The 16,451-nt window shown below is 41.0% G+C and overlaps 1 protein-coding gene across 1 annotated transcript; it reads left to right on the forward strand.

The window, feature by feature from the left end:
* The first annotated feature begins 353 nt into the window (after positions 1-353).
* Positions 354-16,091, forward strand: LOC145406324 (uncharacterized). The gene is made up of 2 exons (XM_080277489.1): positions 354-1,559; positions 16,053-16,091. The coding sequence occupies exons 1-2, from the start codon at positions 354-356 to the stop codon at positions 16,089-16,091; spliced, it is 1,245 nt and encodes a 414-aa protein (XP_080133615.1).
* The last annotated feature ends 360 nt before the right edge of the window (positions 16,092-16,451 follow it).

Here is a 16,451-nt window from a genome sequence, read left to right on the forward strand (position 1 = left end):
TATGCCAATATCCAAAGTAAAAGAAATAATTCATGTAATTCTTGTGAGTGGCAATACTTACACACCCATCTGGCCTAAAATAAAGTACGTACCCCTCCGTACAGGTGTTGCTAGGGAAAAATGCTCACATTTACTGGCTTTTACCATAATTTTAAGGGTGAGGAATAATCACATTTATAATCATAAGCTAATATGTAGGACAAAATAGTAGGCATATGCCAATACCCAAGTAAAAAAAAAAAAAATTATTCACTCGCGAGCGGCAACACTTCCACACCCAGTCGGTGGCCTTGACAGATAGCCTCCTGGGGGTGACCTCGTGTCACTTCCTTTATGTCCTCTGCACAGACAGCATGGCAGCTCAATCAGCCCATTCCTCGCCTCTACACAGCCAGGCTAAAGAAATTGTCTTCAATGTAAGGCAGTATTTTCAGGAGGAGAAGGAGAAGGGAGTAGTTCTTCATGGCCTATCAAAGGTCGTCTCTCGTACAGCTGCAGCAACAAAGATTAGCGAGAGATCAGTTGAAAAAATCTCTAAAGATGCAAGAGAGAATGAGGAGATTCAATGTCCCAAGTTTAAGTCCCCCAAGAAAAGGAAACCTGTAGCACCAATGACCGATTTCTTTGATAACTTTAATGAAGGCGTGCTACGAAGAACAGTTCTGAGTTTTTATGACAGGAAGGAAATCCCAACACTTGAAAAAATTTATGCAGAAATTAAGATCAATCTTTCGTATCCTGGCAGCCGTGAGACATTAAGAAGAGTTCTGAAGAAAATCGGTTTTCGTTATTCAAATGTTGATGGACGGAGATTCCTAATGGAAAGAGATGACATAACTTATGAACGGTGCATTTTCTTGAAAGAAATGAAGGAGCTTAGAAGTTCAGGCCAAACCATTGTCTACTTAGACAAGACATGGATCAATCAAAATTACTCTGTGTCCAAATGCTGGGTAGACAGCAATGCAAACAAGGCCATGGGAGTGAGGGTGCCCACAGGGAAGGGTTCCCGCTTGATTTTGCTGCACGCAGGAACCAAAGATGGATTTGTTCCTGGAGCAACCCTTGTTTTCCAAGCAAAGAATGTCGGAGACTATCATGAACAGATGAAAGCGGACACCTTTGAAAAGTGGTTTAAGAATCAACTGTTACCCAACATTCCATCATCTTCTGTTATAGTGATGGATAATGCATCCTATCACTCCAGAAAAATAAATAAACCACCAACTACTGCAACCAAGAAAGCGGAGATCCGAGAATGGCTGGAGAAGAAGGGTGTTACAGTGCCAGACGGTCTCCTCAAAACGCAACTCCTGCACCTTGTGACTCGCCACATCGCAGCTGCCGATACAAACTACGTAATCGATAAGACGGCCTCAGAACATGGACATAGGGTTGTACGCCTACCCCCTTACCACTGCCAATATAACCCAATCGAGCTAATTTGGGCACAGGTTAAAGGCTACGTGTCAAAGAGAAATACGTTCAGAATTGCAGATCTGAAGCCACTCGTCCATGAGTCACTCAATAACGTCACGGCAGACAACTGGAAGAATGCTGTGAGGCACGCAGAAAAACTGCAAGAGGATGATGAAAAGAGAGATGTGGTGATTGACCATTACATCGATTCTTTCACTATCACTCTCACATCTGATGAGGATACATCATAACTCTTCTATCCTCTTTTTCGCACTTTTCTTCCTCATGTTTCTCTCCCTTCTTCTTCTTCTGTTTTTCTGCCTTCTGTGAGAGATAGAGGAATAGGCCTATTGGGGACACCTCTTAAAAAAAAGCTCACCAAGACAATTACCTCAAGGGTGGTGTGGAAATGATGTCAAATTTACAATATATACAATATTATGTAAAAGAAAATATCAAAAATGTCTCTTGCAATAAAAGAGAGAGAGAGAGAGAGAGAGAGAGAGAGAGAGAGAGAGGCATGCATTGAATGCATTGTCGGCATCACTAAATATAACAAAACCAAATTAACAAATGAAAGCACAATTATAAATAACTTATAAAAGAATCAAAAGTACTCAGGGTGGCTCACATTTCCCGCCAGGAGAGAGAGAGAGAGAGAGAGAGAGAGAGAGAGAGAGAGAGAGAGAGAGAGATAACGGTATAGAAAATGTGGCAACACTGTACACAGATGCGGGCCACACCACAGTCGCAAACGTGCGCGAGGAGGACTATAGAGTCAGCCACTCACGCTGACCCACATCTTCGCGGCCCGATATTTTACTTTCATCACTCTGTGTAAATACACTTTTCATGACAGAATGTTGGTTTTGGTGCCATTTTAAAGCTGAATAGTTGTACTTTACCGCAGTATGTTAAAAAAAGGAGAACAAAGAAAATAAAATGTCGAAATGACGAGTTGAAGTTAGGCGAAAAGCAAAAATGTTATACCTTGCTGTAGAAAACTATTCGGCAAAAAATAGCAAGTAAACATATGTAAATTTGGTTTAAACCATGCAAAAATACAAAAAATTACCTTTACAACGATATATAGATTATGGTAATTTTTGTATTTCATTGTGCAGTAAAGCGAAAGAAAAGAGTTGCACAATTTTATTTTAGTCTCGGCCGCATATTCGCTTTGCCAAGTTTTTCTTTGATCGGTCAGTGTAAATACACTTTTTATGATAGGATGCTGGTTGTGGAGTTATTTTGAAGCTGAAAAGTTTTACAGTACTTTATCGTAGTATGTTCATAAAGGGAAAACAAAGAAAATAAAAACTGAAAGTGACTAGTTGAAGATAGCCAAACACCAAAAAATTTATACCTTGCTGTAGAAAAATACCAAGAATAAAGTTATAAAGAAACAAAGCCATAAGTCAGACCAGCTGTGCGGTACCGCCACGCGCATAGTAACCATTCCGTGACATCATGCTCGAGCCTTTTTGTTATGATGCATATACGCGATTTATGGTGAATATTTTACAAAAGTTTCTTAAAATTACGATTACAAGCGTCATCGGAATCTCTGAGGTTGGATTTGAAATGATCGAAATAGCCATCGGAATCTCAAAGGGTTAATAGTGTAAGCAGCAAGATTAGTTGTAAGGAAGAGGTCAAGTATGTTGGAGCTCTCTCCAAGGCGGTCAGGGATACGGGTAAGGTGCTGTACAAGCTGCTGTAGGTCATTAAGGATAGAAAAGATGTAGGCTTGTTCACCAGGTGGATCAGTGAAAGGAGAGGAGAGCCGAAGGTGGTGGTGAACAATGAAATCTCCTAGAATGGAGATTTCAGAGAAAGGAGAAATGGACAGAATGTGTTCCATCGTAGAAGTAAGATAGTCGAAGAATTTTTGATAGTGGAATTAGGAGATGAGTAAACAGTGCAGATGTATTTAGCCAGAGAATGACAGGAGAGCCGAAGCCAGAGGGTAGAGAATTCATACGAATCAAGTTCAGGAACACAAGAGCAAGATAGGTCATTGCGTACAAATACACAACATCCACCTATGGCTTTAAAATGAGTTTATAGAAAGTATAAGGTGACCAGATATATCTGGAGCTAAAAGCGGGACACGATTTCCCCTCCCCCTCCCGCGCGAGCGCAGCGTGTGTGTGTGTATATATATATATATATATATATATATATATATATATATATATATATATATATATATATATATATATATATATATATCACTTACGTGAGTGACAACAACCGCTCCAGCACTGCTTTCACCATGAGGCTGCTAGTCAAATACTAACGTCTCATGCGAACTCCGAACATTCCGTACAGTAAGTGAATGGGCCGACCAAAGTTACCAGCTAGTGAGTATTACAGATATTATATTAATAATTCGGCATTTCATTTGGTTAGGTTTATGCATAAGTTTTCTAATTCATCCTATTTTCATATAATAAGGTCATGCTCTTCTGTCTTTCCATCAGTCTTTCCTCTTCCTTCTGCCTGTGGGTGACTCTACACTGAGTGACAAGCCAAATGGTTTCCTGTACACCAGGAAACTATTTACTACGCTGGATGGTAACCATATAACCAAATTTTGGCGCCTGGTTGTTTGGTGAGTAATTATTGCGCTCCAATCGGATTGAGCCGGTGAAGGTTTATATCCAAGGAGTGGCTGGGGTTGATTGCTTACGTAATGCCACTCATGGATGAGTGAGGCTTGTCACTCTCATCTTAAATGTCGGGACCAACTGCTTAGCCCCGGACCCCTACGCTCCTCATGGGGCAATGTAGGATTGGATGATGGATGGATGGATGGATAAGGTCATGCTATATCTTATGTAACAGTAATTTTCTTAAAGCGGGACACTTATGATAATTTGCTCAAAAAGAGGGACATTTTAGTCACAATTAGAAAAGCGGGACAGACGTCCCGCCTAAGAGCGGGACTCTGGTCACCTTAAGAAAGTAGTAGGATATAGAAAAGGGTTTGCTGTCAGTTGCCTCAAACAGCCGAGTCTCGGTAAGGAGGAGAAGGTGAGGTTTAGAAGACGAGAGGTGGTGTTCGACAGATGAATGAGAGCGAGAGACTGACGAGGAGAGTGTATGTGAGTGAGGTGGAGAGGGGAAGAGGGAAGGGGAGGCCAAGGATGAGATGGAGGGATGGAATAGAGAGGTATACGAGAGAGAGGAGTGAGCTTGGAGCAGGGCAGTGAAATGGCGGTGGATAGCACAACATGGAGGCGATTTGTCTGTGGCCACCCCTTACGGGACTAAGGAGTCTGGCTATAGATAGATAGATAGATAGATAGATAAATATACATATATGTATATCTGTCTGATCTATTATCTATCTGTCTGTCTATCTATCTATATCTACCTATCTATCTATCTATATATGTATATATATGTGTGTGTGTGTATTCATATGTGTGCGTGTATACATATATATATATATATATATATATATATATATATATATATATATATATATATATATATATATATATATAAATATATATATATATATATATATATATATATATATATATATATATATACATTTCATATATATATATATATATATATATATATATATAGATAGATAGATAGATAGATAGATATATATATATATCCATCCATCATCCAATCCTATGTTGCCCCATGAGGAGAGAAGGAGCTTGGAGCTAGAGAAGTTGGGCCTGACATTTATGTTGATTAATTTTGAAAGGGTCAAGGTTGAAATGATTTGATTTTTATTATAAGGCATCTAATGCAACAAGCTAATGAGATGAAAATGCCACTTCGTATGTGTTTTGTGGATTTTGAGAGGGCGTTTGATAGTGTTTCACGTGGAGCTATGTTGGAAATTATGAGATTCCATGATGTATCTATCTATCTATCTATCTATCTACCCATCTATCTATCTATATACTATATATATATATATATATATATATATATATATATATATATATATATATATATATGTAGTGGTAGGTGGGTGTGCCCATCATCCACCCACTTAGTGTAGTGGTACTCGGTTTTTTGGGTAACTCTACATTGAATGGAAAGCCAAATGTTTTCCTGTAAATCATGAAAGCATTTACAACGCTGGGTGGTAACCTTATAACCAACCGACACGTGTGCCCTACGTGACAGCAAGTAGGTTGGCGGAGGGTTAGTGCCCCTCCCCGGAAAACAACTAACTAAAAATACGAACAATACGCCTCGGACAAGGACTGACCAAAAGATGACGACTAAGGACCGAAAAATGGGCATGATACGGGACGGCGACGTGGAATGTAAGGGGTACAAATGATGAGGTGAAAGGGAGAGAGATTGTACAGGTGCTTGAGGGTGCGAAAATGGATGTATGTAAATAAACTGAAACTAAATGGCGAAGTGAGAGTGTGAGAGAATAGGAATATGGATGGGGTATATGTGCGGAAGTAGGTAAGAATGAGAGGGCAGAAGATGGAGTGCGTGTTGTTGTGAGAAACAGATGGAAGGAGAATATAAGAGAGTATGGATCAGTTGGCTCAAGGATTGTGTGGGTAAGATTGAAAGTTGGACTACAAATGTGGGTGTTTGTGTGTGTGCATGTGCCAATGCAAGATCGTACATGCAGTGTGAGAGACAAGTTCTGGACAAATGTGGAAGTGTGCATCGAAAAGTTTGAAAGGAATGAGAAAGTGTTCTTGATTCGTGATATGAATGGTATAGTAGAGAATGTGAAGGTGGATGGAGTGGTTGGTGAGTGGGGTATGCCTATTGAGACAGATGAGAATGGCAGTGCTTTAGTGGACATTTGTGCCAGGAGGGGGTTGGTGATAGCTAATACCCTCTTCATGCACAAAATGATTCACATGTATGCATGACGAGTGATGAGAAGGGTGAGTGGTGAACTGAATGAAAGGAAGGCAATGATTGATTATGTGTGTGTGGATGAAAGGATGCGTAGGTGTGTAATGGATGCAAGAGCATATAGAGGCTGGGGGAAAGGATTTTCTGACCACCACTTGGCGGTGGTCATAATTAAGGTCCAAATAAATTGGAGAAATAGAAGAAGAGAAGGACGGGAGGAAGGAGTAGATGCAAGGAGAATGGAAAGGTTACAAGAGGATGAGAAAATGACAGAATATAAGAGAGAAGTGGAGGAGCGATTGGGTAAATATGGATTGGAGCAGATGGGGGCGGTAGAAGATGTGTGCAAGATATTCACAGAAGAAATCTGTGCAGCATGTGAGGTGGTGTGTGGGGTGAAGAGAAGACGAAAGGGGGTGCAGTGAACAGCATGGTAGAATGAAGAGGTGAGACAGGCTGTGGCACAAAAGAAGAAAGCATATAATGAATGCATGAGAAGTAGGGGCGTGGAAGAAGTTGAGAGACGGAAGAGAGAGTTATATGTAACAAGGAAGAAAGAGGTGAAAATATTAGTAAGAGAGAGTAACATGAGAGTGGATGAGGAATTTGGAAGGAATTTGAGTGTAAAGTGGAAGGATTGTAAGAAATTGTTTTGGAAAGAGGTAGAGTTAGACAAGGTGGCAGTGAAGTTAGTAGGGGAGTGAAAGATTAAAATGGTAGATTACTAGTTGAGATGGGAGAAAAAGTGAGCAGATGGAGAGAACACTTTAAGGAATTGCTGAACACAGAGAATGCAAGTAATGCGAGTATAAGTGGCTGGGAAATGGCTGAGAGAAAGTGGGAGGTGAGAAAACAGGAAGAAATCAGTAGGATGGAAGTTGTGGAAGCAATGAAGAAAGTCGAAATGGGGAAAGCCCCAGGAATTGATGGAGTTTGTGGTGAAATGCTGAAGCATGGGGGAGAGATAATAGTGGAATGGATGTGGGAGATGTGCAGATTGGCCTGGGAGGAAGGTAGAGTTCCAGTGGATTGGAAGTCAGGTATAATCCTTTGTACAAAGGGAAAGGGGAAAAAGAAGTGTGTGGTAATCATAGGGGCATTTGGTTTCTTTGTGTAATACGATAAGTATATGGTAGGATACTTATTGACTGAGTTAGGGAAATAACTGAGGAATTAGTTGGAGAAGAACAGGGAGGTTTTCCAAAGGGAAGAAGTTGTGTGGATCAGATATTCATTCTTAGATCTTTAGTGGAAAAGTTTCTAGAGAAGAGAAAGAAGCTGTATGCGGCCTTCATGGATTTGGAAAAAGCATATGACTGAGTGGATAGAATTGTGGAAAGTATTAGAAATATATGGAGCAGATGGGAAGTTGTTGAATGCTGTGATGATATGTATGAGGGTGGTAAGGCTGCAGTGCGTGTGCGTGAACTGAGTGAATTTTTCTGTTTGAACATTGGGTTGAAACAGGGATGTGTCATGTCTCGAAGGTTGTTCAATCTGTACATGGATAGGGTTATAAAAGAGATACAAGGTAGAGCAGTGGATGTTGGAGTGGCCCTAATGAGAGAGGCCAGTGTTTGGAAACTCCCTGTACTGCTGTTTGCAGATGATACTGTGTTGTTAAGTGAAGACGAAGGGGAGCTGCAAGGCTTGGTGGATGAGTTTGGGAGTGTGTGTAAGAAACGGAATCTAAAGATGAATGTAGGAAAGAGTAAAGAGAAGTGAAGTCAGTGAATGTACAGTGAGGTTGGATGAGGAGGAAAATGTGAGTACGTTTAAGTACTTGGGTAGTGTGATCAGTAAAGATGGAAGTTTGGAGGGTGAAGTGCTTGAAAGGATACAACAAGGAAGAAAGGTTCCTGGTTCCTTGACAGCAGTGATAAGAAACAGGGAGATGAGCTTGGAAGTGAAAAAGTTACTACATGACAGTACTGTGATACAACTCTAACGTAAGGAAGTGACGCTTGGACGTTGTTGGAGAGACGCAAGTCGAGAGTGAGAGCAGTGGAAATGAGTTATTTGAAAGGAGCATTTGGAGTGACATGGAGAGACAGACTGGCAATAATTTAGGATGTGAAGAAACGTTGTGGTGTGGATGTGCATGTGATAGGAAGCGTTAGGAGAAACACTTTGAGGTGGTTTGGCCATGTGGAGAGGATGGAGAGTGAGAGACTGGCGAGGAGAGTGTATGTGAGTGAAGTGGAGGGGGAGAGAGGGAGGGGGAGGCCAAGGATAAGATGGAGGGATTGAGTGGAGAGGTATATGAGAGAGGGGTGTGTGAGCAGGGCAGTGAAATGGAGGAGGCCAAGGCGACGTGAAACGATTTGTTTGTGGTCACCCCGTTAGGGATTTAGGCGTCTGGCAATATATATATATATATATATATATATATATATATATATATATATATATATATATATATATATATATATATATATATATATATATTATAATGTTTAGCATAGCCTTTGTCCTGATCTTCAAATTTTGCAAGGATTAAACATGCTACTTTTATACTTTACCCCCTTTTTGTATTCCTACCCTCTTTTTTTTCTTTTTTATGTAAGTTTATGTTTTGTACACAGGTTTTTTATTTCTCCTGACATTGATCGATGATTGTTGTCTTTTAAACTTTTAGATCCACTGATGATGGAGATTGTGTCTCCGAAACGTTTGGATTAATAATAAAGATGCTGTACATCACAACGTTGGTACTACTTTTCCTGACAAGACTAAGGTTCCCAAGAGGAAGATCTATTCCGGATATTTTATTAACAAGATATGGCCAACCCACACTGCGATGCTATAGGAGCACTGAGAAGACAGCATTCAAGGTCAAGAGGGTGGAAAGGGACCTCATTTTTTTAAGAACATGTAGGGATTATGGCCAAGTGCCTAATTTCATTAGATTTAAATTACATGATTCAAGGTTTTATGCCACATCAACATATAGATCTTGGCTCTTTCACCTATTGGATGTTGAAATAAGGAAGCAGAAGAACAAACTGCTGAAACTTAATAGAGAATTGATGCATCGAAATATAAGCTAAAAAAACTTGTTTCGTATTTTGATTTCAAATGTCTCAGTGTAATCATTGAATGTTTTGTGGAGAAAAATATCAATAAGGTTGTAGCTACACATTCACGTAAGCTTAGGGGGTTAGGAATTGACATCAATAGTTCAGCTGATATAGATAAAGTCATCTTTAACCTCTCTTCAAGGTCTTTGACTAAGGAAGAGAAGGATGTTTTGTCGTTAGGCTTGGATTTTGCTCTCCCTCCTGTTCGTTTAAACTATGTTAAGTTCTTTTTACCTTTTGAGATATTATGTTCAGTTTTAAAGAAATGCAACCTTTACAAACAAGATTGGACTTACGTGTGGCATAATGTATCTGCTTTAACTAAAAATTCTTTTAGACAGCACTCTGCACATCTCAAAGAACAAAAAAGGGGACTGTGTATATTGTAAGATTTTGAAATCTCTCGAAAATGATGACGGCATAATTATTACTCGTCCTGACAATGGAAAGGGCGTAGTTATCATGAACAAGGATGATTATGTATTAAAGCTTAATCATATTCTTAGTGACATCTCTAAATTTAAGGTCATCAGTTCTGATATTCCATCTGCCATCCTAAAACATGAAGACAAACTAAATAGATTACTGCGAAGTATTAAAGATAAAGTAGGTGATAGTACGACTGTATGCTTCTGGCTCAGTTCCTGGTTATCTCTATGGTCTCCCCAAAGTTCATAAACCTAACACACCTTTAACCCGCCCCGTCCCGACCACTTTTTCACCACTGGTACCCCCCAATCCCGACCATTTTTCGACCCTTTTTTTTTTTTTTGCTAAAACTTTCGCTTTTGGTCAGAAACAATGGTCAGTGACAAAGAAATTGTTCCCCGGGGTCTATAATTACCCTAAACAGGTATGCCTTGGTCCCACCTGGCCCCGTGTTCTCCGTAGGCGGTCTGAGCCTCTAACGTTTTCTATGGTATTATAAGTCTGGGAAACCAATGAAAGTAAGTAGATGTATTTATTACAAACATAAAAACATGTGATAAAAGAGTATATTGGATTTTATACAAAAATAGAGCAGAAATAAGCATTGTACCATCGTGCGAAACGAACAAAATCGGGCAACTTGGTCACGATGAATCGCTAACATTCGAAAATCATGATACATATCATTTTTTTTACTTACATAATACTTCTACAATAACATTATACCATTTTACATTTTATTGAACTGTTTTTACGTATTCACAGGCCTTTTGATAACATTTAGTGTGATGTTAGCGCTAATTTACGTAGTGAGTGAACTCGCTGTGACTGTTGTTTCAACTCGTATTGTGTTTTTTCTATTTACATAATACTTTTCTAATAACATTATACACTTTTCAACTTTATAGAACTGTTTTGAGATAATTTCAGGCCTTACGTAAATATATAGCGTAATAATAGCGCATAATAACACACGGTGAAGTCGCTATGACTACTATTTCAACTTACAACCTATTTTTGTACTTATATAATAATTCTCCACTAACATTGCACATGTTTACACTTGATATAATGGATATCACATAATTTCAGAACTTACGATGCAACTGAGCGTCATATTAGCGCGTACTTACACAGGGAGTGTTATCACGATATCATTTGTTTCATCTTACACTAGTATTCCACTTATAAAATACCTTACTACTAACATTACAACAAATTCCACTTTATATAATTCCTATCACATACTTACTGACCAGAATGTGGGTGTACTCGTGACATCAATTATGACAACTTACACTATTGTTCAACTTATACGTTTTATTCATGCTAACATTACACCCGTTTCCACTTTATATTCTTGCTATCACATATTTACTGACCAGAGTGTTATACTGAGCGTCATATTTTCGCAGATTTATACAGTGGGTGTAGTTTTCATATCACTTCGTTCAACTTACACTATTTCTCAACTTATACATTACTTTCCTGCAAACATTACACCCGTTTCAAGTTTATATAAGACTTGGCACATACTGACTGGCCTTACCATTATACTGAGCGTCATATCGCCATCCCACACAGTTTCAGTAGTGTAGGAAGTTATGGTACTCTCTGAAACATGGCTGAAGGCACAACACAACATTGGTGGTGGTGGGGGAGGTGGAGAGCGGCGCCTTTCATCACTCGCACTTCTCTTCCCTCTCCCTTTTCCTTTACCCTTTCCCTTCCCTTTCCTTCCTTTCCCCACATCCTGGGGCTGTGTGGAGGAAGTTTGGGAATATTGTATGGCGAAAGACGTGCTGGGGAGTGGCTCCACCTCCTCTCCCCTAGGCCTACGTGCACCACGTGCTCGTGCTGCCTTCCCTCACACCACTTCCCTTTCACCCCGCACTCCCACCACACCACTTTCGCCTTCCCCAGACAAAACACTAGGCCATACTTTATTTGCCTTCTCGCCCCACCTTCTGATCCTCGGGGTGAGATTTTTTCCTTCCCCAACCACGAGGCAACATCACGTCCTAAGCCGCCGTCATCGTCATCGTCCTCATCCTCGTCCTCATCAGAATCTCTCTCTAGGGGATGGAGAGAGGTCCATGCAGGTGTTTTCGGTACAGGCTGGCCTTCCCTTGCCTTACGATACGTGACATACCGCTTTTCCCGGGGCGAAGGGACCTCCTCATCACTGCTTGTTATTTCCTCCTCAGGCTGCACATAATCTCGATCCACCACATCATCATCAAGTGGAGAATCACTATCTCCAGTGAAGGCATCCAAGGCGGATTGTATTTCGTCGTCTGAGAGACCTTTACGCGCCATGTCTGACCTGGGTCACTGCTAACAGGTGAGTGACCGAGACAAGGGCGAGCGCAGGTCACGCGGGGTCTGGGACGCTGCCCGCCTGGGGGCAGGTAGGGGAGGCTTGGGTACGTGGGCGAATCGCAAATCTCTCGCGAATTTTGAAAATTGTGGAAATTATGAACCTTGCAATTGCAGGACGTTGAAGTACGTCAACGGGATTGGCAGTGACATAACGTGAGGACGTGGAAGTACGTCGACAGGACGCCGCGGGTTAAGACCAATCATTTCATTTTTTATTTTTTTATTTTTTTTATGTGTCCGACTCTGGACAAAGGCTTCAGAGCCTATATCTCACGGGCAGTAGCCTATTCCAAGGCCCAGTAGTCCTCCTACACCTCCACATGTCACCACTTCGGCTGTAACACCCACCGTCCATACTGAATACATGCTAGGGCTGTCTCATACAGGACTGGTGTATTGGTATTAGCGGGGGTATTTTTACGACATGTCGGCGGGTCATCTGGTAGATCAGGAAAGTCTGCCTTTTATGAAATTCAAATCCTTAAACTGTTCCCTGCCCCAGCCGGGATTCGAACCTAGGTCCATCAGGACTGCAGGCCGCCTCTCTACCGATTCAGCCACGCCTCTATTGTTACCTTCAGTTATAACACAGCAAAATTTTTGGTTCCCGTGATCAGTTCCCTATGTACAAATAAATATACGGTTCAAAATTCTGCAGAGTTTGTCAAGGAAGTCACTTCTCTGAGATTTGATCACCCTGTCACCCTGGCTAGCTTTGATGTAGAATCCCTTTTCACGAATGTTCCCTTGCATGAAACCACTCGGCTCATCACAGATAACACCAGTATTTCTATTCTTACTTCAGTTGGCTTGGATAGAAAATCATTTTACAACCTGTTGGAGATAGCAACCCACCAATCCCTGTTTACATTTAACGGAAAACTTTTTACTCAAAAAGATGGAGTGACGATGGGGTCACCCCTGGGTCCTTCATATGCTAATGCTTTTCTTTGCCACCATGAACAAACTTGGCTTAATAATTGTCCCATTGATTTTAAACCCATTTTTTACCGAAGGTACATGGACGATACTTTCGTTATATTTAAAAACCTTGCTTATATTCATAAGTTTATGGATTATATAAACTCCCAACATCCTAACATAAAATTCACTCATGAAGCTGGAAAAGATAAACGCCTTCCGTTCCTGGACATTCTAGTTAACAATCACCCCTCTCATTTATCCACGAGTGTTTACCGGTAACCTACTTTCACTGACCTTGGCACAAACTTCCTCAGTTACATCCCGTACAGTTTTAAGATCAACAGTATTACAACGTTGTTCAACAGAGCGTACAATTGTTGCTCCTCTTGGCTTACTTTCCACTCCGAAATGTGTTTCCTAAGAACCTATTTTGCCAATAATAAGTACCCCATCAGCGTTTTCGAGAAATTATTAAGCGGGTTTTTAAATTCAAAGTTTTCCTCAATCAGGCCTGTTCACACTAGATAAGGAGTGTTTGTATATATATATATATATATATATATATATATATATATATATATATACACACACACGCGTAGTAATTTCTGCTTAGGGGTTACTCCTTCCTTCCCCCCAAAACCCTGGACAGAGGGAAGAGGGGTATCGGGACCAGGTCAGCGCCATAGAGTGCGCTGGACCAGGCCTACCCCGCTTCAGCCCCCAACTCCCACCTTCATCCTCCAGTTGCAAGTTAGTGTTTAGCCAGAAATTTCCTCATGTCCTGTAAACATCGCTAAACTATTATCGCAATGGCTGTCAACGGCCAAGATTTGGATGGTAGTCTATTTAACAGTAAGTTAGTATTTAATTGCAGGCTTAAACTGAGGAAAATCTAATAATGTACTCCACGATTCTAGGCTGAAGTGCTCGTTCTTTCCCTTCCCCCCGCCTCTCTCTCTCTCTCTCTCTCTCTCTCTCTCTCTCTCTCTCTCTCGTGTGTATGCGTTCCCTGCTCCTTTTCCCAACCCAACTTTAGGCCTAATCGGTGGACAGTTCCCTCGTCATCTCTCCTTAATGTGTAATGAATAAAAGCAATATTTATTACACACTGATGAGGCAAATATATGGACAAACTTATTTACGTTACAGTATTTCTCATTATGTGCCAAGCTTAAATGAAGAGGATCATATCATTAGTTGTAAGTAAAACTGTTATCAAAACAACCGTTCCACATCAAGCTGAGTAGTGTGGCTTACAACACACACACACACACACACACACACACACACACACACAGGCGGGGAAGACGAGAGAGAGAGAGAGAGAGAGAGAGAGAGAGAGAGAGAGAGAGGGTGTGTGTGAGAGTGTGAGAGAGTGTGTGAGTGTGAGTGGGTGTGAGTGAATGAGTGTGTGTGTGTGTGTGTGTGTGTGTGTGTGTGTGTGTGTGTGTGTGAATGACTGTGTGTGTGAGTGAGTATGAGTGTAAATGAGAGTGTGAGCGAGTGACTGAGTTAGTGAGAGTGAGTGACTGTAAGTGTGAGTGAATGTGTGTGTGAATGAGTGTTAGTGGGAGTGAAAGAGTGTGAGTATTGGTGAGTAGTGTGAGTGAGTTAGGTCAGTGAGTGATTGAGTGTGAGTGAGTGAAAGTGAGAGTGGGTGTGTGAGTGAGTGGGTGTAAGTGTTGGGGAGTGGGTGTAAGTGTGGGGGAGTGGGTGTAAGTGTGGGGGAGTGAGTGTATTTGTCACTGAGTGTGAGAAAGTGTGAATGTGAATGCGTGTGATGTGTGTGAATGTGAGTGCTTGTGTGTGAGTGTATGTGTGTGTGTGTGCGTGTGTGTGTGTGTGTGTGTGTGTGTGTGTGTGTGTGTGTGTGTGTGTGTGTGTGTGAGAGAGAGAGAGAGAGAGAGAGAGAGAGAGAAGAGAGAAAGAGAGAATACTGTAGTAATGAATGTGATTGTGAACGTGAGTGTGACAGTGTGTGTGTGTGAGTGTGTTTTGGGGCAACAAGGAAGTTCAAAATATAAACACTGATAATTCTGTGGAATTAGCATAAAATGCGTTTAGAACATAGATAAAATCACGTCAAAATAACGTTGACACAATATCAAGTACTTGCTGAACACTGTTATGCTTCAATTTAGAGTAAACTAGCACCCAAGGGGCACATACCTATGCCAATGCCGGATCCGCGGAAATATTGTGTGGAATACGTTGGATCCGGATCCGCTCGCAAAATTAATATTGTTCCTTCACCCATAGCCCACTCTCCCATTAAATTTTATTGAAATTCATTTGAGAATTTTGGAGATATTGTGCGGGACACACAGGATCTGGATCCGCATCAAAATTTAATCAGTTCTGTCTTGGCCCATGTCCCACCCTTTCTCAAAATTTCTTGAAATTCACTGAGAACTTTTAGAGGTATCGTGAGGACAAACAAACAGACAATCATAGGTGAATTCATAACCTTCTCCAGCTTCGTTGGCGGAGGTAATAAGGATATTGCAGTATGGAAGACCATCCATCTTCACAGTGTTTGAGAAATTACTTATTATGTTCCTTATTTACGGTAAACAGAAACATAACATTGTTCAGCACATACTTGATAATCATGCCAAAGCTATTTCCACAAGATATTCATGTATTTAAAACGCGATTTGTGCTAATACCACGACATTTATCAAGCCAATATTTTGATTTTCCTTGTAGCCCAAAACTCGTAATTGGTCACTTGTACTCCCTGTAGTTCAGCTTTGTGGCGTCGCTCCGGCCCACCATCTTCCTTTTCTCGAAGTAGGTAACATTGTAGGCCATTTGCAGGTCAAGGCAGTTCATCGTCTGTGTCTGATTGGTTCGTTTAAGCCCCTGTCACACACAAACGACTCGGGCCAACAGCAGCGCAACTCAAGGTCGTAACGCATTTTTTCACGATTATCCCTTGATTCGCAGACAAAGGCCGGACTCTTTAGGGCACTCGTGAGCCACTGAGACGACTCGTCGGGCCTCACGATTTTTTAACGCACATGTTAAAAAATCGTGGCCGACTCATGACTTGCCAAAAGTCGTGTCACAGTTGCAACACAGTCGAGAGTGTCGTACATCGGTCGTGAAGCAGTCTTAGCTCAGTTGGATGGGTCGTGATGCGGTCATTGTATGGCATGATGCTCTCACTGACAAAAAAAACATTATGACTGTGTGTCGCTCTGTCAGGACTCTAAAATATCTTAATACATAATAGCTAGCAACATACATATATAGTCTAGAGGTTAGGTCAATGTCAAACCTAGGGGCCAAAAGGAAATGACGTTAGCACCTCTCCAGAATGCCTCTCACCAGCAAAATAGCCCA

The sequence above is a fragment of the Coenobita brevimanus genome, chromosome 8 (assembly GCF_032717465.1).
Source record: "Coenobita brevimanus isolate Jiangsu-jjx chromosome 8, ASM3271746v2, whole genome shotgun sequence".
Classification (NCBI taxonomy): Eukaryota; Metazoa; Arthropoda; class Malacostraca; order Decapoda; family Coenobitidae; genus Coenobita; species Coenobita brevimanus.

What these genes read in the sequence shown, in the direction of transcription:
- LOC145406324 (XM_080277489.1), top strand. Translation starts at nt 354, where the DNA reads ATGGCAGCTCAATCAGCCCATTCCTCGCCTCTACACAGCCAGGCTAAA. An exon ending in CAGACAACTGGAAGAATGCT is followed by an intron (nt 1,560 to 16,052) that starts GTGAGGCACGCA and finishes CTTGATTCGCAG; the next exon opens with ACAAAGGCCGGACTCTTTAG.